The sequence below is a fragment of the Rhipicephalus sanguineus genome, chromosome 5, assembly GCF_013339695.2.
Source record: "Rhipicephalus sanguineus isolate Rsan-2018 chromosome 5, BIME_Rsan_1.4, whole genome shotgun sequence".
NCBI lineage: Eukaryota > Metazoa > Arthropoda > Arachnida > Ixodida > Ixodidae > Rhipicephalus > Rhipicephalus sanguineus.
The window spans coordinates 171,873,013-171,898,679 of record NC_051180.1 but is presented as its reverse complement, the minus strand read 5'-3'; the positions used below and the strand labels follow the sequence as shown (position 1 = coordinate 171,898,679).

Sequence of the window (25,667 nt, the reverse complement as noted above, 5' to 3'; positions counted from 1 at the left end):
AAGCAGACGCTCGACGGCCAACCTCCGATGGCTGACCTCCAGCAGACGGCGACGGCCGGCATTGTTGGTGTGTTCGGTTAGGACAGGATAACGGCACAAGCGCTTCGAGCCGTGGCGCGGGAAAAAATGCAGTTTCCTGCCGGGGCTCTCCCGTACAGCCACCAATGAGCTTCATCTTTGACAAGGCCTCAGAGTGGCCAGCCTGGGTGCAACAATTCGACGATTATCGATTTTCTTCTGGCCTTAACGAGCGAACTCAAGAGCCTCAGATACGTACGCTGCTGTATACGACGGGACGACAGGCTCGCCACGTATTCAAGACTTGTCGGAAGTACAGTCAAAGAACTATCAAGTGGGGGAAAAACGCTTAGACACCTATTTCATTCCCACTGGGAATTGGGTCCACGAATGTGTGTGCTTTCGTCATCGGTACCAAGCTGCAGGTGAATAGGTGGACCAGTATCTAACGGCGTTACTTACGTTGGCAGACAAATGTAACCATTGCGTGATGAAAAAATGGATTATCCTCGACCATTTTGTGGTCTGACTACGGGATACAAAGCTGCACTAGGCCCTTCAAATGAACGCTGCGCTGACTCTGAAAACAGCAATGACGAAGGCAATAATGAAGGAAGCGGTACAGCAACAACAAAAGGAGCTTCATAGCAGTCAGTACCACAAACCAACTAGCGTTGAAGTCGACGCAATTCATCGACGAGCAACTTGGGGGCGTGCAGAGGACCCGCGAGCCAATGAAGGCGTCCTAAAGTGTGAGGCATGAGGCAGGGCCCGCAATGGGACGTCATCGTGCATTGCAAGAGGGACAATCTTCTACAAGGGCGTACGGCGGGGATATTTAGGTGATGTGTGCCCACAAAAGCAGGACTTCACGATTGCAGAAACAAAGGTACACGAGGTAGGTATGTGCAATGTTCCCTGGAGGGATACTGAGAGTGCGCAATTTGACCAAAAGTGTGCAATTTATTTTGTAGAGACTTTAGCTGGTACGTTTGTAATAGGTCACTTTGTTTGTGTCGCTGTTAACAGGGTGGGGGTGTCGGTGTCTGCTAAAGTTGACACGGGAGCAGAGGTAAACGTTGTTCTAGCATCCTTCGCTAGTGTACGTAAAAATCTAGAGCGTCATAACGTAATTTTGAAGGGGCCAGGCAGTGAAGTGTTAGATCTAAAGCGAAAGTTCACTGCTAACATTTGGTAAAAATAGTGTTTGGTTAGGCAATATGTTTTTGTCGTTGACTCGGCGAGTAATGTCATTTTAGGGTTGCCAGCAATAGAAGCTTTGGGAATCGGGACGCTTGTAGACCAAGCTTTGGTCCATCAAGCTGTGCAAACAAGCGTATGTTCTTTGTTCCGCGGCTTGGGTAAAAGAAAGCAGAATACTGTATTAGTCTCAAAGCAGACGCTGTGCTCTATGCCATTCACACCGCCCGTCGTATCCCCATTCCGCTGAGGGATGGCGTGATTCGCGAGCTAGAGGAAATGGAAAGAAATGGGGTCATTCGCAAAGTTGAAGGGCCAACCTTGGGTTCCCGTCTCGTCGAGCTGTGGTAGTGCCGCAGGTGCCACGAGAACTGCGTGATGAGACTGCCGCAAGCCCGCGAAGCCTCGCTCGGTAGATACCACGGTCGACAGCCACCCTCCCGGGACATACGCAACGCTGCGTCTAGAACTCAGCCCTCCTGTTTCCGTCGCGGACGGGAAGCTGGCTTGGGCAACCTTGCTCCTTGACAACTCCACCGAACAATGTCTCTCTCTTCCTCTGGGGTTTCGCACCTTAGTTCGGGTCGCGTGGCACGCGCCTTTCCCCGGCGAATGGCGTGCGTAGAAGTGGCGGGGGTGCACACCATCGGGTACTTTTCCATTCCCCGCACACCATCGACGCATTCCGCCGTCGGGCACGCACCCGTGCCCGCTTTACTCATGGCAAAGAAAAATAGTGTTATCCATGAAGGCAGTCAAGGGCGTCCTCTATGCGGGGCGGCGGGTACACGTATTTCATTGTTATCCTATTGAGGTGACGGCAGTCGATGTAGAAGCGCCACAAGTTGTTCTTTTTCTTTACTAAGACCACTCGGGAAGCCCACGGACTACTCGCTGGTTCAACGATGTCCTTGACTATCATCTCGTCGACCTCCTTTTGTATGGCGGTTCTTCGCACAGCAGAGACACGATATGGTTTCCTACGAATGGGGCTGGTATCAGTGGTGTGCATGCGATGGCTGATAACGTATGTCTGTCCAAGAGGGCGGTTGTTTCAGTCAAAGATAGTCCGATAAGATGAGAGAAGGTGACGAAAAGCTGTTCTTTGTTCCCCAGGAAGACTCGAGGCAATCACCTTACAAATGTTGTCCGCAATCGATGAGGACGAAGTAAGAGGCGGCAAAGGTGCGCTGCAACTGGAAAGGGATTCAGTGGCCAGAGGAGTGATCTCATATTCTTCCATGGCGGTGATATGAGCTATAGCGATGCCTTGTAAAGCACGTGCGTAGAAAATCTAAAACTAATGATTAGTACGCAAGCCCGATTCTCGAATAGTTGGATTATGGTGCTTGGCAGGGCAGTATTTCGCGCCTAAACTGCCTCGTTGAGCGGCGACACGATATATTTGCCATATGGGACGGAGGATATGGCATCAAGAGAACGGGTGTAGCAATTTGTGGGGACAGGCGAGCAAACTCAACAGAACATGAACGCAGTGCTGCACAAGTTGTGGTGTCGGTAGAGAAAGGCAGATTCACCTATACCCATCCATCGGAGCAGTAAATTTGGGCTGAGTGCATGGCAAGAAAGTCTATCTCAGGATAGAGGTCGTGCGGGCACTGTTTGAGTACAATAAATTAAAAAAAAAACAGCGTACTGGCCACCAACGGTAACAGGTGATGTACACTTGCCAAAAACAGGTGCATTGCCACCATCGGCGACGCGTACTGTGCTCGTCACGGCGGGTGTCAGAACCTTCCTGAGCCTTCGGCGGAGAGCGCGCTCATAACCGAAAGCTGCGGCCCTGTGACGACAATAGATGTGACATGAACACCATCAACTTCCGCGTCCAGTATGCTTCCGCATGTAGGTAGGCTTGGTAGAGGATTTGATGGCACGTCTTATTTGCAGCGTCACGTCTGGGAGCTGCATCGCCCGTTGTCTCGAAGTGAAGCGGCTGGTTGTGGATGGGGACGAAGAGCGGCCAATGAGAGGTGAACGTGACCGACGACCTTGCGGAGACGGGGAGCGTCTGTACCTCGGCGGGGCACTGTTGACGTTGATGCTACGAATCGCGGTTTAGGACGAGAATGCATGACTCCGGAAGCGGGTGGTAGTTCCTAGGAGACAAACACTGGGTAGCTGACGACAAGCGGCTGTGGCGGTGATGGGCATTGCGTCAAATACGGGAACAATTAAATCTGACGGGTTGAACGTCCTTGGTGCGCCACTCGGCTGGATTGCGGCGGGGCGGAAGTAAAGTGCGTGTGGCTGCGAATGGCCAGGGAAACCTCGTAAGTGTTCGTGTGACGAGCCGAGTAGAGTGATGGCATGCCCAAACTTGCAATTTTTTCCCGAACGAGAGCTTTTATGTGAGAGATGGAGGGCATATTGTCCTAGAAGTCAGAACAAGCTGCAGTCGGTGACATGGTATGAAACTCACTGCGAATACTGCGCGTGATGTCTTTAGTTGCAGTCGGTTGGATGAGCCGTGATGGGCTCATCCAACCGACTGCAAGAATAGGCTGTGGCGGTATTCGCCAATCTGTCGTAAGCGTGAGCAACTCGACGGCTCTTTGCCTGTTTGAAGCGCCGACACTCATTGATGACGTCATGCACCGTAGTACAATCTTTGCACATTACGGAGTTAAAGGCATAGTCGGCAGTATCTTCTAATATGTGCCCGATCTTGCCTGCCTTGGTCATGATGTCGTCAACTTTGCGGCGGGCAGAATACCTTGTATGTAGACGAGATATTACTCTGCGGGCGTCTGAGCGTGGCCCGCAAGTTCTTTCTTTGAGGCCAGCTGGCGGCCGACTAGTCTGCCAATAAGATCTCGAATTTTCTGTTTACAGACACTCCAGTTTCTTAGGTCAGCTTCATGCGTGTCACACTACTAGCGCACATTTCCCTATTTATAGAACATCTGGTATGGTAGCATCATGGTCGGGTCCCACCTGTAGCTGTCGCTCACACTCTCGTACAGTTCTAGTCACTCATCGACGTCAACCTTATCCGTGCCAAAAAATGGCCCAGGGTCCCGCGGATGGGTGAGGAAGACCACTGGCACGAACCGCTGAGGCGTTGGCGGTGGGTGTGCCATCGTAGCGGCAGGCACATGACGTCCGCTGCGACACTCACTACTTAAGCCCCGTACATCCACCGAATTGTTGCACGAAGAAAGCAAGCACACGAGTGGGGTTGGTGTACTGACATTAAATATGTCTGGCGCCTAAACGGCGGTGAGAGGCGTCGTCTTCCTCTAGTCTGATCCAGCTTCGTCGTTCTTTTCCCCGCAACAATAATTTTGAATATGCAGAAATTTGAAAACGAATTAATCATTTACCCTATCCCTGTATAACTTAACAATTTCTGTTATAGCCAGGAAGAGTGCTCCAGTATGCGTAAATATATAAAATAATAGGACAGTGAAATCTTGCGCTTTAAAACGATGGACATGACACGGGCACCACTTCTTCTGGCGCAACGTTCCGCTGTGCGTCGCATATACGGCATGGACGGTTGAGAGCGAGGGGAATTAACGTACCAAGTTTAATCAGCATTTACTTATGCGCATAAAGAAAGCGGTCGCGACTCTGCGTCTGCAAGGTACCTATCGTTTGCACCATTAGAAGTTTCAAGTCGTGGCTTGTCTGGCACTACGTAGGACGTAATTCCGAGCGTATATCCCTTGGCAGCACTCGGCTTGTCGCATCGGCAAATCGGGACGCTTCAGCTCTAACGCTACGAGAGCACATCAGGCGGCGTGCAACAGGTCACGACCTTTAAGATGAAAGCCTTCGATGCTTGATCAAGCACAAAATTTGACCGTCGGCGTTCCGCGTCCTGCGGCGTCGGGGACGAGTGGTGCAAAAATCAACACCGCGTGATGATGACACCATATGGCGTCATCATGACGTCACATATCGCAAAATTTGTGACGTCATCATGGCGTCACCAATCCTGGCCTGACGTCATGTGACGTAACACCACATGATGCCGCTGTAGCGCCTCACTTTGGGAGGCGCACACAGCCGGAGAGCGAGCGACCTCAAGAGAATAAAATGAAGACGGCGCTTGGCAGTGGCACGCGAAGGCACGGCTCGTGTTTGCTGCTCCCCTATACATCAACTGAGAAGAAAAAGATAGATTTCATCGTCGAGTCGCCTTAGGTGAAGGCACAAATGACCGTATGCGCGCGTTCCAAATAGAAGTGAATTTCTGTCAAGGTCTCATCACAAGGTGGCGACCTTATCCGAAACCTCGGCCTCACTCATAGCATTTATCCGCAATAAAAATGATTCTGCGATGCTCCCCTGCCTCGCCTGGCAGTAAGACAGCGTGGCCTGCTTACGCTCGCCTAGAGAGAAATCGCGTCTAGGCCAGGGGGGAAACAGGACGCCCATTGCGTTTCCCTATAGCCCGGCCATGATGTGATTTCTTTTGTTCACTTTTGTAAAGATATGGCAAGATGGCGGCCTTAGCCACCTGCGTTCAATCAGTGACGTTCTTCTCAACGTCGCACCGCTTGCTCTTATTACGCTCTCGCTGTTAACCACCAAAAGCAAGCGTCCACGAGTGTGCGTCCACGTTGAACGGTCAATCGACATTGTACAAGCTCTCTTTTATCATTGAATTGTAAACATTGAACTACTTTTGTAAAGACGTCTTGTACGTTCGTGTCATACCGATTTTCATGAGTCTGAGTGTAAGTCTAGGTGAGTGACATTTTGGTGTGATTGAATTCAAGTGAGTCTGGTTGAGGAAAGTTTTAGTGACTCTGGGTCCGAGTGAGTTCAGTGGAGCAAAGTATTGGCGAGTCGGAGTTCGAGTGAGTCCTAAGCGCAAAATATATTTCTTGAGTGGGTCTGAGTGAGTTCCACCTGTTTGTTGCCGACCTACGGTCCTATTTCTTCATCTTAAGCCTTTTTATCAGCCTAATATCGGCTTACGTTTATACTGCAATCGATTCACACATACCGCAACGCCCTAGCGTTCATGCGGCACTTGAACATTTAATCATTAGAGACGCTAGTTTCTTTTTTTTTGGGGGGGGGGGGGGGGGGGAGGTGGATACCATGACCTCCTTCCGCAAACTCTTTCATGACAAGTTATTGATAAAATATCTCGCGTGAGTCGCGTATTTTATTAAAAAAAATTCCTTGCAGGATTGAAACCACTGACAACTCGTATTTGAGAACAGAAGATCAAAACGCGTATCGTAGACCACCGGTTGTGTGACCTATTTGCCTTAATGAGCATAAACACCTTGATAGCTAATGCCGAGCTTAGGCTACGAGACAAATGAGTCGACTCACTCAGGCTCACTCAAACTCAGTCAAGAAGCGAGTCTTTGTCCGAGCGAGTCCTGTGGAGTAGTCTGTTAGTGAGTATTAGTCTGGATAGGTCCGTTCGAGAAAAAGTTTAGTGAATTCGAGTGCGTGTGAGTCCGGTTGAGGAAAACTTAGGTTAGTCTGAATCCGAGTGAGCCTTCATAGCAAGTTATATTTCTTGAGTGAGTCTGAGTGAGCTCCAATTTTTTTGGCGACCTATGCCTAATTGTTGCTTTCACATCCAGCGCAAGGTGGTTCGCCTCGAAAGTGCTTGATTTTATTGATAGGTGTTCATGGCAGTTGATAGGTGGCAGCAGACTGCAAGCGACTTTCTTGTTGTATGGGCTTGTTGACACTAGATGGACATATTTGCCCACACTTTTGAGAGTGAAATGCTCTGCGAGCCCAGACACGTTTCTCTTAATATAAGCATGGCGGTTCGGAGAAGTAGATGGCTCTCAGAGGAGGGAATTCGTCAGATTGATTTTCAGAGTGATGCTGAGAGCAACCATTTTGAAAACTAGGATATTTCAATAGACAAATCAGGCTGTGAAATCACTGTGCAAGCGCTGCGACGATGAAGATTATGCTGCTAAGTCACCAGGAGCAAGCTGGATTTCAGAGCCCCTTGTGCTTTAGTGTGTTTCGCGCTCGTAAGTCATCTAGCGCTTATTTAATGGACAATAGTGTTGAGATCAAAATGAGTCTTTATTTTCTGATGGAATGCATGCTCCACCACTTATTGCGGATTTTATGACGCGCCTTGTGGCACTAAGAGATTCGCGACGAGCTCAAGCGAAATGGTGAAAGTGACGAAACGTCTAGTCGCGGACTCTCAGCCTGAACCCGCACCACTGCCTTGCCGATTGAACTGCAGCTGTATAGTATAAACGGTGTTGTTAGACAGGGTTTCGCAACGTCCAAGAATTTTGCGTTGCCGAAAACACGCGTGTCCATTTTTAATACATGTTTCTAGGTGCTGATAGAAGCTGCAACATCCGAGAAAAGTGAACTGCGCTCGGCTGCAATCCGAGTATGAGTGCTTTATTGCATGACTGTGACCAAAGGACTACTGATTGGGCGTTTGATACCACAAATATGTGTTGGTGCTCGTTGAAGACGGAATTCCGTGTTTGTGACAGCGCAACTAATGACGACGGCGGAACGTGTTTAGAAACTGTCATCACGTAAACATGCAGTCCCGTGCAGCAACGATTGCGTTATTCACTAGCAGCATATACCGCGGCAAATCCGTCAGGCAGGCTCGTTGTGTACCTCGGTCTGCCGTTCATTTACACTTCAATTCTAGTCGATGTAGCTTCAACGATATTTACAACGCATCGGGGATGCACGGTCACGGAGCTGAAACATACCCTTTCGCAGCGCAGGACTTAATTAGGATGTGACAATTTGGCACTTCCCATGATTTGAGCAAGTATGTGGGTCCGATATAAATTTCAGCTCAGTTCATTTTGTGTGCTACGGTAAAGGAGCTCAGACCGTGCGCATTTTTCCCTGTGATAGCAGACGGGTTGACTCTCCTCTGGCAGCCATCTTGAATCACATAGCACGCCGCCTATTATTCGGCAAAATTGTGAACAGATGACGTTTTTCTTTCCGACATGCGAAAATGCATGCTAACAAGTTGAAAGAGATAATAAATGAAACGGCTGAGACCACCCACTACCCCCAATGCCCCACAACACATTTGTCTTAAACAAATAGAGGTCGCAAAACCTGATATAGTGCTTACTTGTACTTGACCAAGGATGACAATATAAAGCGCTTGAACGTACGAAAAACGAACAGGGAGCCAGATAATTGGAGATGCCTTTTCCTGAAGACTCCAAATGATTCAATAAAGTTCAGAAATGGGAGACAGTGCATGGTTTTAGCGCACACCTGCTTGCGTCGGTGGTCTAAGTACAAACGCAATCAGCTGCCAGGAGAGCGGATAAAACAAGCAACGGAAGCTATTACCTTCAGCGTAAGGCCATCCATCCTTCATTGTCAGATTATTCACACTATCACTAAGGTATATAGTTATACTAACCACTACATTAGCGCGAAATGTATCTCGCATATAATGCGTGGTTATCCGCAAGCATAACTACATCCTTGGCGCCTGTTCTGAGACTGCATACACCTTCTTGGTATATAATATTATGAGCAACGCTGTTTACGATTTCTTTCTGAGCATGGATTACGATTTTAATGAGTGCACTGCTTCTAGAGACTAGTTTGCGTAGAGTTAGGAGAAGGTTTCGACAGCCAACTTCATGCCGATACGTTCAGTGAAACCAAAGCCGTGCACAAAGGCGAAAGTCCACAGTAAACTGCTGCCACTGCAAGAGAGATTCGAATGTGTCAGCTTTGATTTCGCTTATGAATAGAACGTCTTGAGTCTATTGAGCAGTATTGAAGTTGTTGCCTAGTTGCTTAATGCTCATTTAGACGGCATGCCTAAAGAATAACAGCTTTCACGCTGTTACAGAGCCTAGAAAAGTGACCCATAAAGCGCATGTTAGTTATCGAAAATATCGACAGGCATTGGTATCGATTGAATTTCAAATAATTTCACTTTTGCTTCCTTATATCAAGAATATTTCCGTTATTGACAACAGTAACAAAGTTGGCCAGTGATCAAAATGACCATTCAGTCGCATTTATTGCTGGTGCGCAACAGGTGCTGATACTGGACGAACCAACGGCGTCTTTGGATCCTGAGACGCGGCGTAGCATATGGTCTTTGGTAAAAGAGTTACGTGGAAAATCAAGCATTCTGCTCTCCACGCACGACATGGAAGAAGCCGATGTTTTGGGCGATAGGATAATTGTGATGTACAACGGCAGCATCCTCTCCTGGGGCTCACCCAGCTTTCTAAAGAATGCGTGCGGTGAGTTTTCTATGCAGATTCGACCACAGACCACAGTAAGCATGTCCACCTACACATATGTTCCTGAGCACTAGGTAACTACTATTTGTTATAGCGTATTTACAGCATAGTTTTCCTCTAAAATTTTTAGTATTATGACACTCTAGTTGTCTGCATTATGCCTCGAACATTCGGTTATGCGTACTAAATATACAGCCGTATGAAGATGGCAAATCAGCTACTTCCTGTACATTTGCTGTGCTATAACACTATTTCGTTAACTATCCTTTCAAGATTCGTTTTGCACCGTAGAGTGCGCGTGAATTACAATGTTTCACTTGTGAATTAGGATACGTCCGAGAGTGCCCTGAATGATTGTCAATGTCATTGATGTGGTTGAGTCGCCGGTCACAGTTGCCGCTGTGTTCGTTTTATTGCGGTAGCAATTATACGGACACTCTCGGCTGGTTTTTGCCGTCGGAGTTGCCGTCGCCGTCATTTCCCGCACACACACACACACACACACACACAGACACACACACACACACACACACACACACACATATATATATATATATATATATATATAATATATATATATATATATATATATATATATATATATAAGCCACAAAGAACAATTGCTCATAAAATACTTTCCGACGAGCGGACGTATTCGAATGGGCCACCTCTCGATTCGCAGCTCGCGGCGTTAGACGGCTAGGCCACGAAACGGTCGTTCCCCAGTATACTAAGGGCGAATTGTTTATACACACCACTTACCGCTGGCTGTCCGCAGGTATCGATGGCATTTCAGCGTGTTCGCTCCATTACCAGCCAGATCACGCGAAGGGCGCGCGCGCTTTAAAGGTTGCCGCCCCACTAGTGATGGACAATTATTGGCAAATTCACTATTAATAGCATCGATAGTCTGCTTTTTTAACGATAAATATTGTAGACAAACCTTCGATTGTACTACTATCGACAAATTATCCATAGTGCAATAGGTAGTAGCATGGTTAATATTACTAGCGATATTGCTGCCGCGCGTGTTTATTCCTTTGTTTTGATGTATTCGGGTTTCACCCACACAGACCGCGCGGTAATGTTGGAGCTTTACGATTGTTTTACGCGAACACTCAGGTTTATTCGAGAGCTTCCGCGAGCACCAGCAATAACGCTTTGAGGTTTGATGACCGATGTATAAAGGATGAAGCGTTCCACCGATGATAAGATTACTCGACGGCCGACGACTGTTCTCGGCGCTATCAGTGCGCAGGTGTATCGCGTGAATTCTGAGTTTTGATTTCTGGGCACAAGTTCGCCCAAATAAAGAGCTGCGTGTTTCCCTGTCTTGCTGCAGCATTTTTCACCGTCACAACCACGGGACACTACCATCGATAGTGGTGTGAATAATGACGCTGTTGGTGGCCCGCCAAATTGGCAAAATATTTGCGATAGCCTACTGTCAGCTTCGCTTAATTTATGACCAGTTTTTGTCGAAAGAAATAAATTATTTCCGCAGTGAAAATGGCGGAATATGTCAATCAATAAAGTCAGATTCAAAAGCAACCAGTTACACCTTACAAAATTACCAAACTAGTTAACAATATTCTTTTTTTATTTTTAAATCATAAAATGCAATATATACTTGAAGCCGCGCAGTTCCACCACATGTAATGCCTTCCTATCCGCTACAGCTGAACAGTTTGACTTTACGATCACGTGTCAGCATAGGACTCAGGTCAACACATGCATGTCAACTTTCTTGCCCTTCAGCCTGCTCCTCCGGCTCCACTATGTAACACGCTCGCGGGGAACCATGTTTACGGTGTAACGAGTTCGTGCTGTTGATTTTATATTATCGATAGTACCACCAAATTTTGTTACTGTCGATAGCGCTATCGATAGCATTTTTTACCATCGATAGTTCTGCATCACTACTCCCCACTCGTTGCGATGCGCGCGCTCAGCTGTATTTGCCCTATGCAGGGCGTAGTCGCCTGTGCGCGCGTTTATTTCGTGATTCGGGAGGTTTGTTCGTCTGTGCTTCCACCGGAAAGCTTGCGTTTAAGTTACAGAGTGCACGAACGTCACTTCACTCGCTGCAGCGGCCGCGCTTATGAAGGAGCGCGCTGCTCACACACAACAAAGTAACAACTCGGACAGTTGTTAGTTCGGGCTCGTTCTATGTATACCTGTGCTTTCGTTTTGTGTGTCCTTCTTTGTGTTCGAGCAGCGTGCTTTAATTATCGAGCTGTGCTAGTTAGTTAGCGCTCGTCCTGTGTGTGTTCTTTTCGTGCGTCTTTTGAGCTTGTACAGCGCGCTTCATGTTTCGAGCTGTTTGGCGTTCTTTGCGTGACATTACAATTTGTTCCTATCGCATTCCTTTCTTCGGCCTTGCGGCGAAACTGTGACTTTTTTTTTCGTAATTGAAGCTATGCGAAATAAAATATGAAATAATTACCAGTTTCAAACAGCGTAAAAGTATTGTACGTATAGCGCTAGGTTGGGGGATATCTGGTAGGTCATCTATTTCGTGCCGTGATTTATGACGCGCATGCCTTTCGCACCCATTATTTTTTTCAATTCTGTCTCAAAAACGGTCACCAAGTGCAAGATGCTTTTTTTATGTTCAGAGGGTCTAATTTAGCACACCTCATATTGCAGGTGTTGGCTACAAGCTACGCATTGAAAAGGAACAGAAAGTCTTCAGATCCGAGGCGGTCCTGGCTGCAGTGAAGAAAGCTGTACCTCAAGCGACTTTCGTAGAAGAGAAGGAAAATGAAGCAATAATCGCACTAAACACCATGGAAAGAAAGAAGTTTCCAGCTCTGTTCCGGGAGCTTGAAGGCGGGAGTAAAAGGCTAGGAATTCGTAGCACTGGAGTGACCGTGGCGACGATGCAGGATGCTTATGTCAAGTAAGTGAGATGGCTCGATCGAAATAGTTTATGCTTTGTACCAAAATTTTGCTCAAGTATGTACCCCTTCATCGTGTCGGAGACTTCGAGACGGCGAAGAAAAACGCCAGGCCTGCGCGGAAAGCGAGCATAGCCACAGCGAAAGCTGGAAGAGCGGCCTTTCTAATGCCCGTTATAAACTCTCCTGTGGCTACTAATACAAGTACACTAGCAACGTACCCACTACGCCACAAATCATAATTTTTGTGAAATTGGGAAGCACCCACCATGACATTATCCGTCATTCTGCGGAGAAGCGAAGTACCATCTCTAAGGCATAGTGTGCACTTTGTTGATGTGACGGTTGATGACGATGAAGAATTATAGCTGAGCCCTTTGTATTGGGTTGGAAGCCTGAAACGACCCACTAGTTATGTAATTCGCATTGTTTGACGCCCTGTCTTTATTTAACTCTCCCATCAGGCTATATAACATACGTTAACGTGAGAAACAGAGAGAGGAGAAATAACTTTATTGAGACCCCGAGGAAATGGATCATGGGAGCCTTATTGGCTTCCTTGGAAACCAAGAGAAGTGCACTTGCGAGGAACCCACTACGCTATAAATAATCATAATTTCTGTGAAGCAGGCACTATGCAATTTTCTGTCATTCTGCGGGGAACTGTGGTACCTGCTAAACCCATGTAATGCATTATGTGCACATTGTTGGTGCTGTGGCTGGTGACAATGAAGAATTATAGCAGAGCCCTTTTGTAATGGGTTAGAAGCATTCAACAATCCACTGGTTGCGCATTTCGCAGTGTGTGACGCCTGTTTACAGAATTCGCGTCGTCTGACGCTTGGTTGTTATTTCACTCTTCTACTACGCTATATTACATATGTTAATGGGGTTCCTTCCCGACATGAAGTCTGTATAGGGTCTTACACGCAGTTTCAAGCACCCGAATGGCTTCGAGTGCTGGTTGACTGCAGAGTCACCGCATGTACAGTGTACTTTGGGTGATTTTATAGCAACTGGTGTGTGTGCCTTGTTTTTTTTTGTACCAAAACCAGGTAATAAAGAAAAAAAAACCGGAATGGCTTCGAGATAGAATACTGGGCTCCCACGCAGAGGGCCCAGGTTCAAACCTCGTTCCGTTTTTTATTATTTCGCGCGATAGTGGTTACAGACACCGGCAGCGGCGGCGGCGGCGGACAACAACGGCGCCAAAAACGGCCCTTGTTGTGATCTCATAACAGCTTGTCACCACAGCTGGCGGCAGGATGTGTGTGCATGTTTATCATCGTCATGTATTTTTATCTCCTTCATTTTCACCACTAAATAGTTCTTTGGGTACCTCGAGGCTCCATTTTTCTGGCGGTGCTACCCATAGAAGGTCGTTGTTCCGCAACAAATGGTGATGAAAACCCACGGGGCAACACGCGAGCAGCGGCGAGTGTTTGCTATAAATCGCAGCCGGAGCACCATTATCTTCGGTGCAACCGCACCCAGATAACAAGCAACAAGCGGAGCCGACTGCTTTACGACCCAGTAAGCCGCGATTTTAATGAGACATGGACCGCCTGAAAGCCCAACGCGCTCCTATACGAATGCCCTCTAAGAGAAGCATGGATTAGGTAACGACATTGTTGGAGAGTGAGTGCATCGACCGAACGGCGCTCAGCAATGTCACAGACAATGTCGTCGTCAGCCGCGACGAGTTTCGGAAGGCCAATGCCAAACTAAAGGAAGTGGTTCGTGTTGATCAAATTTAAAGGAGTACGAATTGCAGCTCATTATAACGACCGGTCGCTTGAGACCCTGGAACGCCTTCGGTGCCGGCCTGAAGATCTCCGCATGAGTTACATGATCTTCGCATCGGATATCGTTTACACTTCTCTCTCGACGACGATCAACACGCCTTCTGCCTCAATGACAGCTGCGTCCCACAGCTTCAATCTTTCTATTGTAACGCTGCCCATCAAGCCTTTTCATAGGGACGTGTGTCAATGGACGTTTTTCCGTAGACGGTCTGACCTTTTCCTTCCTTTTTTCTGCCATATTTGATTGACTGTGGAACCGAACATCAAATAAAAATTATGTTTGATGCAGAGAGAAAGGGAAAAATTATAGATGCATAGGTGGGAATTTTACTCATTAGTTGACTCATTCATACTCACTCAGACTCAGATCGGGCCGTGAGTCTGAGTATGAGTGAGCAGTTTAGTGATAATTTGGTGAGCTTGAGTCTGAGTGAGTCCAGCTGAGGAAAAGTTTGGTGAGCCTTAGTCTGGGTGGTTCCTGTTCAGGAAAATATTGATGAGTGTGAGTCCGAGTGACCACTTAGCGCAAACTATACCTATTGAGTTAGTCTGACTGATATCCTCCTTTTTTAGTCTGTGGTCCTATCTACTCACCTTCAGCATCACTATCAGCCTTATATCGGATTGTGTTTAAATTCGACTATTTATTGATCAATATTTATTTATCATTATTTATTAATTAGAGGCGTGCGTTACAGAGGGGGTGCCATGACCTCCCCCCCAAACTGTTTCACGGGAACTTCTTGATTTAAATATGTTTCGTGAGTCGCACATTTCGCAAAAATATCCTTACTGGATTGAATGAAACCACTCAACTTGCATTTGATGGCACAAGATCAAAAGCGTATACTGGAGTACCGGTTATGTGCGATATTGGCTTTAAAGAGCATTGACACCATGATCGTAACAGTTATTTTAAGCTAACGGACTCAAGAGTCGACTCGCACAGGCTCACTCATATTAGGTCAAGGTGTGCGTCTGAGTTTGAGTGAGTCCGACTGAGTGATATGTTCGTGAGTTTTCAGACTAAGTCCGTATGCGAACATGTTCGGTGAGTCTGAGTCCAAGCGAGTCTTCAGATCAAAATATATATCATGAGTCTGAGTGACCTGCAACTTTATTAGCCGGCCTATGCGTAGAGACACTGCCATAGAGTCTTGTAGTGAATTTATGGAGTCGCGACAATATACCGGTGAAGGTGCTACGCAGCAACCCGAAATACCGCGTACAGGCCTGCACAGTGGACTGTCATAGCGTTCTGCACACGGCTGTATATTGACACATTTATTTCCCCACATGTTGCTTCGATTTGGTTTCTCTGTGCGCGAGGTGGTATCTTTCCTTCTGCGGACAATCGCAATCTTGTGCAGCCGATGCTTCCACTGATGTGCATGGCAATGCACAGCCGTGTGCGCCCTATCTTTTACCTTTTAAAGACTGCTCGTGTTTCCTCGCCCCCTTATTCACGTATCGTCCGGTCCTGCCAACAAATGCATTGGCGCAGAATAGCGTAAACATGTATATTACACCTGTAGCAAATTTTGCACACGGTTTGGAGTTTTTTTTTAACAAACATGCTTCTTGTTACAACCACGCCACTGGGCAAGCTTTACCCCGTTTCTGTTAGCCACATTTTTCATGTGTTGGGACACATAGTGTATATATGGTACGAGACCGTACGAGATTAGGAAACTGTGTGAATCATGTATCAGCGAAGCATCAATGTCCCTCTTCTCAGCGGAAAATTCTTTTATTGGAAAACGTGCTGACGGTGATGTGATGCGTGATAGTATGTTGTTTGGCACTTTACGCAGAATAAAACGTTTTTATAGCCTGAGTAGCATGCTGCAATAAAATAATCGAAAGTTAGCCCGCACATTGCCACACCGCTCCTTTTCCCTTCTTTTTTCGTCGTTTTTTTCCAAGCGACCATATTGTCACGGTGCGTCATGGACATGAGCTAGCGCGGTGCTCTCCGAAGATGAAGACGACGAGTGAGCGAGAAGCGCTTGCGCGTGGGGTTTCTCAGTCATCTTGTTTGGCTGCCACTTCACTTGTGTAAATATTCATTAAACCGTCATCTCGCCTCCGTCACACATGGTGGAGGTGCTGGGTACGACACGCCTCGCAACGGAACTCTGCAGCGGCCGTCGTTTGAAAGGTCTCTCGACAACAATGGCGGAAGGTACGGCTTCTGCATCTGCGCCCGGTCTCTATGCGGATGAAGAAGATGCGGCGACTGCAGCTGTACCTGTGACAACAACGGTCGTGCTCGAACACCCACGGGATCCTGGCACGTTTAGTGGTTCCGGCGATCCTAATGAAGTGGAAAATGAGGATTGGCTCGCAGAGTACGAACGCGTGAGTGCTCGCAACCGTTGATGCCCGCCTCTTATGCTGGCCTATCTGATATTTTACTTCAAGGGAACTGCCACATTGTGGTATGAGAACCACGAAACTGAACTCGGCAGTTGGGCGACGTGCAAAGAGAAATTGTTGAACTTGTTTGGGAAGCCCGTCGGACGAAAATGGCCGCGAACAAAATGCTCGCGCCTCGGGCGCAGCCTTCTACGGAATCGTACGTCTCGTACGTAGAAGATGTGCTAGCACTGTGTGGAAAAGCGAATGCTGAGATGCCGGAGGCCGACAAGGTTGGACATATTCTCAAGGGGATCGCGGATGACGCCTTCAACCTCCTAATATGCAAAAGTTATTCGAGAGTGGACGCCATTTTAAAGGAGTGCCGGCGCTTTGACCAAGCTAAGAGCCGGCGCATAGACAGCGTGTTTGCCCGGCTTCCAAATACGGCTGCAACATCATTATGCGATGATCGTACAAGAACACAACCACCAGCTCCAGTTTCATCAGACCAGGTGACCAGCGTTGCCCTCCGCGAACTTGAAGCCATGGCCCCTGCTCCGGCTCACACTACTGCAAGTGACACGACCCCTATCACTGCTCCCATGGTTCAAGCCATCGTGCGTTATGAACTCGCCAGCATAGGCATTCACTCTCTGTGCACTGTGCCCAGCCCACAGCAAACTTCGTGGCGTCCGCCCTTGTCCTATCACGAGCAGCGGTTTCCGGCCCGATCTCGCGACCCTGCTGATTGGAGAACCACTCACAATCGACCTGTCAGAGCTAACGCGAGAAAGATCCAGCCCTGACAGCGTTCAGTTTTCGAACTGATTTTTTATTATCGCGCTGCACCCGCCGCGCGGCCGAATGCCAACTTCTTCTTCTTTGACGAGCGCCGCATTCTGAGGCGCTACAGGGCTCCCCCCCCCCCCGTAGAACGAGAGCCATAGGAGTCGCCCAGTGGACATGCTTGGATGTGGGCATCCAGGCTGAAGATTGAAGCCCCGCGGACGCGAGAGCGGCGATATACGCAGGTTTCAGTCGATCGGCAGCCACGACGTCTTCACGGCCATTGATGTCCAGCGTGAACGTCTTAGGTGTACGATGGAGGACGCGGAATGGGCCATCATAGGCTGGTGTGAGTGGTGGCCGTATTTGGTCACGCCGAACGAAGACGTGACTGCAGTCATGCAGATCCTGGCTGACGAAGACAGACTGGGGGTGTCGGTCGGCAGGAATCACAGGAGCAAGGTCCCGAAACGTGGTGCGCAGCTCTCGAATGTACGTGGAGGCATCGTGAGTGGAAGGTGGCGATGATGGCTCGAAGAATTCTCCTGGAAGACGCAGGGAAACGCCATAGACTAGTTCGGCTGATGAGCAGCCGAGATCCGCTTTCAATGCTGATCGAATGCCCAGAAGTACGAAGGGGAGGTGGTCGAGCCAACGTTCCCTTGGCTGGTGAGCAGTGAGGGCAGCTTTCAGTTGTCGATGAAGCCGTTCGACCATGCCATTGGCAGAAGGATGGTAGGCAGTTGTGTGAATGTGTCGAATGCCCAGGATATTGGCAAGTGCGGTGAAAAGGGCCGATTGAAATTGACGACCGCGATCAGTGGTGACGACAGAAGGGCATCCAAAGCGCGACACCCAGCCGTTTGCGAAAGCCTTAGCAACTGTTGGTGCTGTAATGTCGGAAATGGGAAACGCTTCCGGCCATCTGGTGAAGCGATCCACACATGTAAGCAGGTAACAGGCTCCTTGCGATGACGGAAGAGGGCCGACGATGTCGAGATGGACGTGAGAAAACCTTGCGTCTGGAGGCCGAAAGGGGGATGTTGCCGTGACAGTGTGACGGTGAACTTTAACCCGCTGGCACTCAAGGCAGGTTCGCGCCCAGCGTCGGACATCAGCATTGATGCTTGGCCAAAGGAAACGAGATGTGACTAGCTTCTGGGTCGCACGAATACCAGGATGGCTCATGTTGTGCAATTGATCAAAAATTGCACGACGAAAAGCTGAAGGCACGAAGGGCCGAGGGACACCAGTAGACGTTTCGCACGTTATTAATGAGGTAGAAAATGGAAGCGGGCACTCCGTGAACGATAGAGACGTGGATGAAGAACGATGACGATGCAGCTCAGGATCGTTGCTTTGTGCAGCTGCTAGCTCTTCCATGTCTATTGGTGGCTGGGTCGACAAGGCATCGATGCGGGATAGTGCATCAGCAGCAGCATTTTCCGGCCCATGGACGTGTCTGAGATCCACAGTGAACTCGGAAATGAAGCATAGTTGACGGATCTCCCGTGCAGTGTAATTGCTGTGATTGCGATGGAAGGCAAACGTCAGGGGCTTGTGGTCTGTAACGACGTAAAAGTCCCGGCCCTCCAATAAATGACGAAAATGTTTGATGGCAAGGTATACCGCGAGGAGTTCTCGGGCAAATGTACTGTATTTAGCTTCCGGTGGCTTCAGTTTTTGCGAGAAAAAACCAAGGGGCTGCCAACCGGGTACGTGCTGCTCGAGAACGGCGCCAACTGCCACGCTTGATGCATCGGTGATGAGACAAATTGGGGCATCAGGGACGGGATGTGTGAGCATGGTGGCGTCTGCCAGAGCCTTCAAGGCAGTGCCGAAGGCAGATGCAGCGTCCTCGGTCCACTCCAGTGGCGCAGCCGGGTCTTTCTTTTTAGCCAATAGGTCGGTCAAGGGCTTTAGGAAGAAAGCGGCGATGGAAGTTTAGTAGGCCCAGAAATTCTCGGAGTCGCTTCAGTGAAGTCGGGGGTGGAAAGTCTTGAATAGCTTTCACTTTGCTGGCGAGTGGTTGGATACCCTGTGGAGTGACAAGGTGGCCTAGGAACTCTATTGTAGCGACGCCGAAGAGGCACTTATTGGGATTAATTACGAGGCCGTAATCATCCAGGCGGTGGAACAGGGTGCGCAGGTGGGCTTCATGCTCAGGGCCGGAGGAGCTTGCTACAAGGAGGTCATCAAGGTAGGCAAATACGAAATTGAGACCTCGTGTGACCTCGTTGATAGTGCGCTGAAAGGTCTGTGCAGAGTTGCGCAATCCAAAAGGCATCCTCACATATTCAAACAGACCGAATGGGGTGGTGATGGCCGTCTTCGGAATGTCGGCGGGTTCTACAGGAATCTGATGGTAAGCCTTCACTAAGTCAATCTTAGAGAAGATTGTGCACCCAGCCGAATTTGATGTGAAATCCTGTATGTGAGGAAGTGGATAGCGGTGTGGTAAGGTGTGGGCATTGAGAGCGCGGTAATCCCCACATGGTCTCCAGTCGCCAGGATCTTTCTTCGGCACCATGTGGAGTGGCGACGCCCAGTTGCTTGAGGAAGGCCGCACAATGCCGAGTTCAAGCATGTGCTCAAACTCACGGCGGGCGATGGCGAGGCGTTCTCCAGATAGTCGACGGGGTCGTGTAAAAACGGGAGGTCCAGTGGTCACAATGTGGTGAGTGATGGAATGCTTCACCGGTGACTCTCTGGTGTGCGGCTTCGTGATGTTGGGAAAGTCGGCGAGTATTTTTGCATACGGCGAAGCAGGTGTGAGAGCTCTCAGTCCCGTTGACGAGGAAGTACAGAGTACACCGTTGATGGAGAGGCGGGTGTTGAGATCAATGAGGCGATGACCATGCATGTCCACAGCAAGGTTGAAAAAACTGAGGAAGTCAGCTCCAAGAACAGCTTGCGAGACGTCAGCGAGGATGAAAATCCAGCGGAAAGTACGGCGTAGTCCAAGGTTAAGTGTAAGAGAGCGTTGGCCGTATGTGCGAATGGCGGAATTGTTGATCGCTTGGAGTGGGCAGGTCTGTTCGTTGCGACGGCGATCTGCACACGAGGCCGGTATGACGCTAACCTGGGCTCCTGTGTCTACTAGGAAGCAAGCGCCAGTGACCTTATCAGAAACATAGAAAAGGCGGCATGACTTTCGACCAGTACCACTTGCCGCCGTCAGTGGCCGGTCGTCGCATTTCCCGACCAGGAGCTCGGGCGAGTGCACTTGCGAGCAGAGGCACCGAATCGGCGGTGGTACCAGCACACGGTTGAGGATGAGACGTCCCGCGGCGCGTCGGTTGGCCGAAGTTCCGGAGAACGTGGGGACGTGGGTATCTGGAACCTGGATGACGGTCGACGATGTGCAGGTACAAAGCCATCGAGGCGCCTGACAAGGGCGTCCAAACGGTTCTCGATGCTCGCGAGCGCCGGGTCTGCAGCGGTGGCCGGTGGCGGTGTGGTAACGGCGTTGAGGCTATGTGCCCGCGAGTAGTCCGCCACTCGGTCAGCCATTTCAGCGAGTGTGTCTACTGGGACATCTCCTGCAGCCACGAGGACCGGTACCATGCTCTTCGGTAAGCGCTGGAGGAACAACTCACGCAACAGCTTCTCCTCTTGAGGGGCGGAGGGGCCGCCAAGGAGCTGGCGCATGCGTCGCAGGAGCTGTGATGGGCGACGGTCACCGAGCTCTGTGGCCGTTATGAGCTGTTGGAGTCTGCTGTGTTCGGACTCAGACTTGCGGGAAATGATAGCTGCCTTCAACGTGTCGTAGGGATGGCTCGGGTGCGGCGACGCTAAAATATCAGCTAAGTAGTCGGCTACGTCCTGAGGTAAGCAGGACACCAGATGCCAGTACCTGGTCTGTTGGCTGGTGATTTGCCGTAGACGGAAGTGCGCCTCGACCTGCAGAAACCATGTGCTGGGGCTGTTGGGCCAAAATGGTGGCAGGTTGACATGTTGGATCGCAGCGACCGCAGCACCGCTAGGTCTGGCGTCTTCTTGGGCGTCAGGACCGGTAGGATTGGTGGCAGAGCCGGCGAGATCCATGCGGGATGATCGTGGCTGCGTGTTCTTTATCGGGTCACCATTAACTGTCAGAGCTAACGCGAGAAAGATCCAGCCCTGACAGCGTTCAGTTTTCGAACTGATTTTTTATTATCGCGCTGCACCCGCCGCGCGGCCGAATGCCAACTTCTTCTTCTTTGACGAGCGCCGCATTCTGAGGCGCTACCAAGGAGTTTAAACCTCCTTGGGCGCTACAGACCAATTTGTTTTCACTGCCATCGTATCGGCCATGTAGCCCATTACTGCGATACCCACTGGCCCTCGCCACCTCGGCCATTGTATGCCTCTTACCACCGACAGGGCAGTACCCGCTTCTCACCGCCCACCCAGTCTGCTTCGCCTAACTTCTACAGAAGGTTCACCAGCCGCTCTCCGTCGCCGCACGGCCACCAGTCGCGTTCGCCTCCGGAACGTCGCCAAACGTCTCGCTCGCCGCACACTCGCCGACCGTCCTTACCATTCAATCCTGCTTCTGCCTATCCGGAAAACTAAACAGTGTAGCGCCCGGAGGTGACGCTGCATTGTCGACTTCCTCCATAAATCCTCTCTTGACGCTTTTGACGAGACGAAGCTTATTAGACGTTGACGTTGATGGTGTGACTATTTCTGCGCTTATCAATACCGGAGCGCACATTTCTGTAATGAGCGCAGACCTTCGCCGCCGACTGCACAAAGTACTCACGCCTGCCGCTTCCCGTACACTCCGAGTCGCTGATGGAGGAACTCCTGCCGTTCAAGGGATGTGCACAGCCCGTGTTTCCATTGCCGGTCATCCTACATCAGTCCAATTTGCCGTCATTTTGAAGTGTCTTCACGACCTAATCCTTGGCTTGAATTTTCTGTCACGTCATTCTGCGCTCATTGATTGTGCGACTGGTGCTCTTCCGCTCGAGTTGCCGCAGCTTGCTGATTTTCCAGCCGACCTATCTCCACGTTTATGCTCTCGCCATTACGTTCGCTTGCCTCCACAAGCTGCGACATACGTCACTCTGTCGTCTTCACGCGGTGTGCCCGATGCTGATGACCTCGTGACTCCTATTATTGACGTACTGATGGCCCGAGACGTTGCTCTTGCTCACACTTTTGTTTCCGTGACTGATAACACAGTGACCCTTCCTCTTCTCAACGTCAGTATGTTGACTCAAGTTCTTCCGCAAGATATGTCTTTGGCCACCATCTCTCCGCTTGACAATGGCAAGGTTGGTGATATGGACGCCGATGTTACGTCTCCAAGTCGTGATGCCGATTTCACTTTGCCTCTCGATGACATTAACAAGTTGATCGTTCCCGATCTCACCACATCGCAATCTACCAGCCTCCGTCGTCTGCTCGCATCCTATCGTGACATTTTCGACTTTGATGACCGCCCTCTAGGCCAAACATCTGTCGTGACTCACCGGATCAACACTGGAGCCGCCAGTCCTATACGCCGGCGTCCATATCGTGTATCTCAACAGGAACGTCAAGTTATTCAGAGTGAAGTCGACAAAATGCTTACCAAAGACATCATAGAACCATCTCCAGCCCTTGGGCCTCCCCGGTCGTGCTCGTCAAAAAGCAGGATGGCAGCTGGCGCTTTTGCGTCGACTATCGCAATTTAAACAAAGTAACTCATAAAGATGTCTGCCCTTTGCCTCGAATCGATGACGCCCTCGATTGCCTCCATGGTGCCAAATACTTTTCATCTATCGACCTCCTGTCCGGCTATTGGCAAATTTCCTTCGACCCCATGGACCGCGAAAAAACCGCTTTCGTTACGCCCGATGATCTTTACCAGTTCAAGGTCATGCCGTTCGGTCTATGTAATGCCCCGGCAACTTTCGAACACATGATGGACTCCCTTCTCCAAGGATATAAGTGGTCTGTCTGCTTATGTTACTTACACGATGTCATCGTCTATTCACCTACGTTTGACAGCCATCTCACGCGTCTGTCGGCCGTTCTGGAGGTCTTTCGAAAAGGCGCTCTCCAGCTGAATTTGGCAAAATGTCGTTTCGGACGGCGCGAAATCACTATACTCGGTCACCTTGTGAGTGCTGCCGGTGTTCAACCGGATCCTGATAAGGTGCGAGCAGCAGTACAAGAGTTTCCTGTCCCGTGCTCAACCAAGGACGTCCGAAGTTTTGTAGGAATATGTTCCTATTTTCGTCGATTCGTCCGTAACTTCCCCGACATCGCCCGACCTCTTACTGATATCTTAAAGCAGGACGTTCCCTTCACGTGGGGCGTCGAGCAAGCAGACTACTTTTCTGCCCTTATTCATCTGCTAACTACGCCACCAATACTGGCCCATTTCGACCCAGCATCGCATACAGAGCTCCGGACCGATGCCAGTGGCCATAGAATTGGGGCGGTCCTCGGCCAGCAACAGCACGGCACGGATCGAGTAAATGCTTACGCCAGTCGTCTTCTTTCGCCCGCCGAATGGAAGTTCTCCATCACTGAGCGTGAATGTCTAACTTTAGTGTGGGCAGTGACCAAGTTCAGGCCCTACCTGTATGGCCGAACTTTTTCCGTAGTCACAGACCATCACGCTCTCTGCTGGCTCTTATTGCTAAAAGACCCATCTGGACGTCTCGGTCGCTGGGATCTACGTCTCCAGGAGTACTCGTTCGTGGTCCACTACAAGTCGGGACGACTGCACACAGACGTAGACTGTTTGTCACGTCATCCGGTTGAAGCGCCCGACGTCACTGACCTTGAATCAGACCCCTGCGTGCTCTCCATCCACGCTTTGGTTGATATCTCCACCGAACAACGACGGGACCCATCGTTACTTTCCATCATCGACCGTCTAACCTCCGCTTCACGAGACCCTTCCGTGCGCCTGTTCGAGTTGCATGACAACATTCTGTACCGTCGCAGCTTCAGCGCCGATGGCTCGGAACTACTTCTTGTGCTACCCCACCATCTACGTACCAGTGTTCTCGAACAACTCCACGACATACCGGCAGCCGGTCACCTTGGTGTCTCTCCTCCCTACGATCGCGTGCGACGTCGCTTTTCTTGGCCCGGCCTGTACCGTTCTGTGGTCCGCTACGTCGCTGCTTGCGACCGCTGCCAACACCACAAGCGCCTCTCTGCACTGCCTTGCGGTCTTCTACAACCCATCGACATACCTGCGGAACCATTCTTCCGTGTTGGCCTTGACTGCTAGGTCCTTTTCCTACGTACATTTCGGGAAATAAATGGGTTGCAGTTGCCCCAGATTACGCCACACGCTTTGCCATCACACGAGCATTGCCGACATGTTGCTCCACTGATGTCACTGACTTTCTCTTGTATGAAGTCATTCTTCGTCATGGTGCCCCCCGGCAGCTGCTTACTGATCGAGGGAGGTACTTCCTGTCACGTGTTGTGGATGACATCCTGCGGGCCTGGTCCACTGAGCACAAGCTTACCACCGCTTATCATCCACAGACGAATGGATTGACCGAGCGTCTGAACCGAACGCTGTCTCAGATGGTGTCAACGTACGTCTCCCCTGATCACCGTGACTGGGACAGAGCACTCCCATTTGTCGCCTTTGCGTACAACTCTTCACGACATGACACCGCTGGTTATTCACCGTTTTATTTGCCATTTGGCAGACATCCAGCGTTACTTTTTGACACGCTCCTTCCTTCAGCTGCACCCTTGTCTACGGAGTACGCCAATGATATCGTTGCTCGAGCCCATGCAGGTCGTCAGCTTGCCCATGACCGACTATCCTTGTCGCAAGCACACCAAAAAGACCGTTATCACAGTCACCACCAAAATCTTCACTTCCCGCCGGAATCTCTGATCCTCCTCTAGACACCACACCGTGAGGTCAGCTTATCAGAAAAGCTTCTTCCCCGTTACCATGGCCCCTATAAAGTGTTACGACAACTTAGTGATGTGAATTATGAGGTCCCACCCCTGCACAATGCCTCTTTGACCTCCTCACACAAGACGGACGTTGTGCACGTTTCCAGATTGAAACCGCATTCCCCTCCTAGTCCTTCGCTGCCATACCAAGAGCCGTGACGGCGCTTCCGCCGCGGAGGGTGATGTCACGGTGCTTCATGGACATGAGCTAGCGCGGTGCTCTCCGAAGATGGAGACGACGAGTGAGCGAGAAGCGCTTGCGCGTGGGGTTTCTCAGCCATCTTGTTTGGCTGCCACTTCAATTGTGTAAATATCCATTAAACCGTCATCTCGCCTCCGTTACAGTATTATTATGGTCAATACACAGTATGAACTGAGCAGTACAGCAGCCGGTGCATCTCTTTGCGATCTCCACGAAAGGAGCGAAAATTTTTCTAGATATTGATCCCTCA

General features: G+C 49.8%; 1 protein-coding gene across 1 annotated transcript; it reads right to left on the bottom strand.

The window, feature by feature from the left end:
• Nucleotides 1-17,018: 17,018 nt before the first annotated feature.
• On the bottom strand, nucleotides 17,019-21,348 carry LOC125758657 (uncharacterized). Its single transcript, XM_049416087.1, has 2 exons — nucleotides 20,561-21,348; nucleotides 17,019-17,085 (listed from the first exon to the last, which is right to left on the bottom strand). The coding sequence occupies exons 1-2, from the start codon at nucleotides 21,346-21,348 to the stop codon at nucleotides 17,019-17,021; spliced, it is 855 nt and encodes a 284-aa protein (XP_049272044.1).
• Nucleotides 21,349-25,667: the final 4,319 nt, after the last annotated feature.

What these genes read in the sequence shown, in the direction of transcription:
- LOC125758657 (XM_049416087.1), bottom strand. Translation starts at nt 21,348, where the DNA reads ATGGATCTCGCCGGCTCTGCCACCAATCCTACCGGTCCTGACGCCCAA. An exon ending in TCATCCTCAACCGTGTGCTG is followed by an intron (nt 17,086 to 20,560) that starts GTACCACCGCCG and finishes TGTCACTTGCAG; the next exon opens with TAGTGTGAGCCGGAGCAGGG.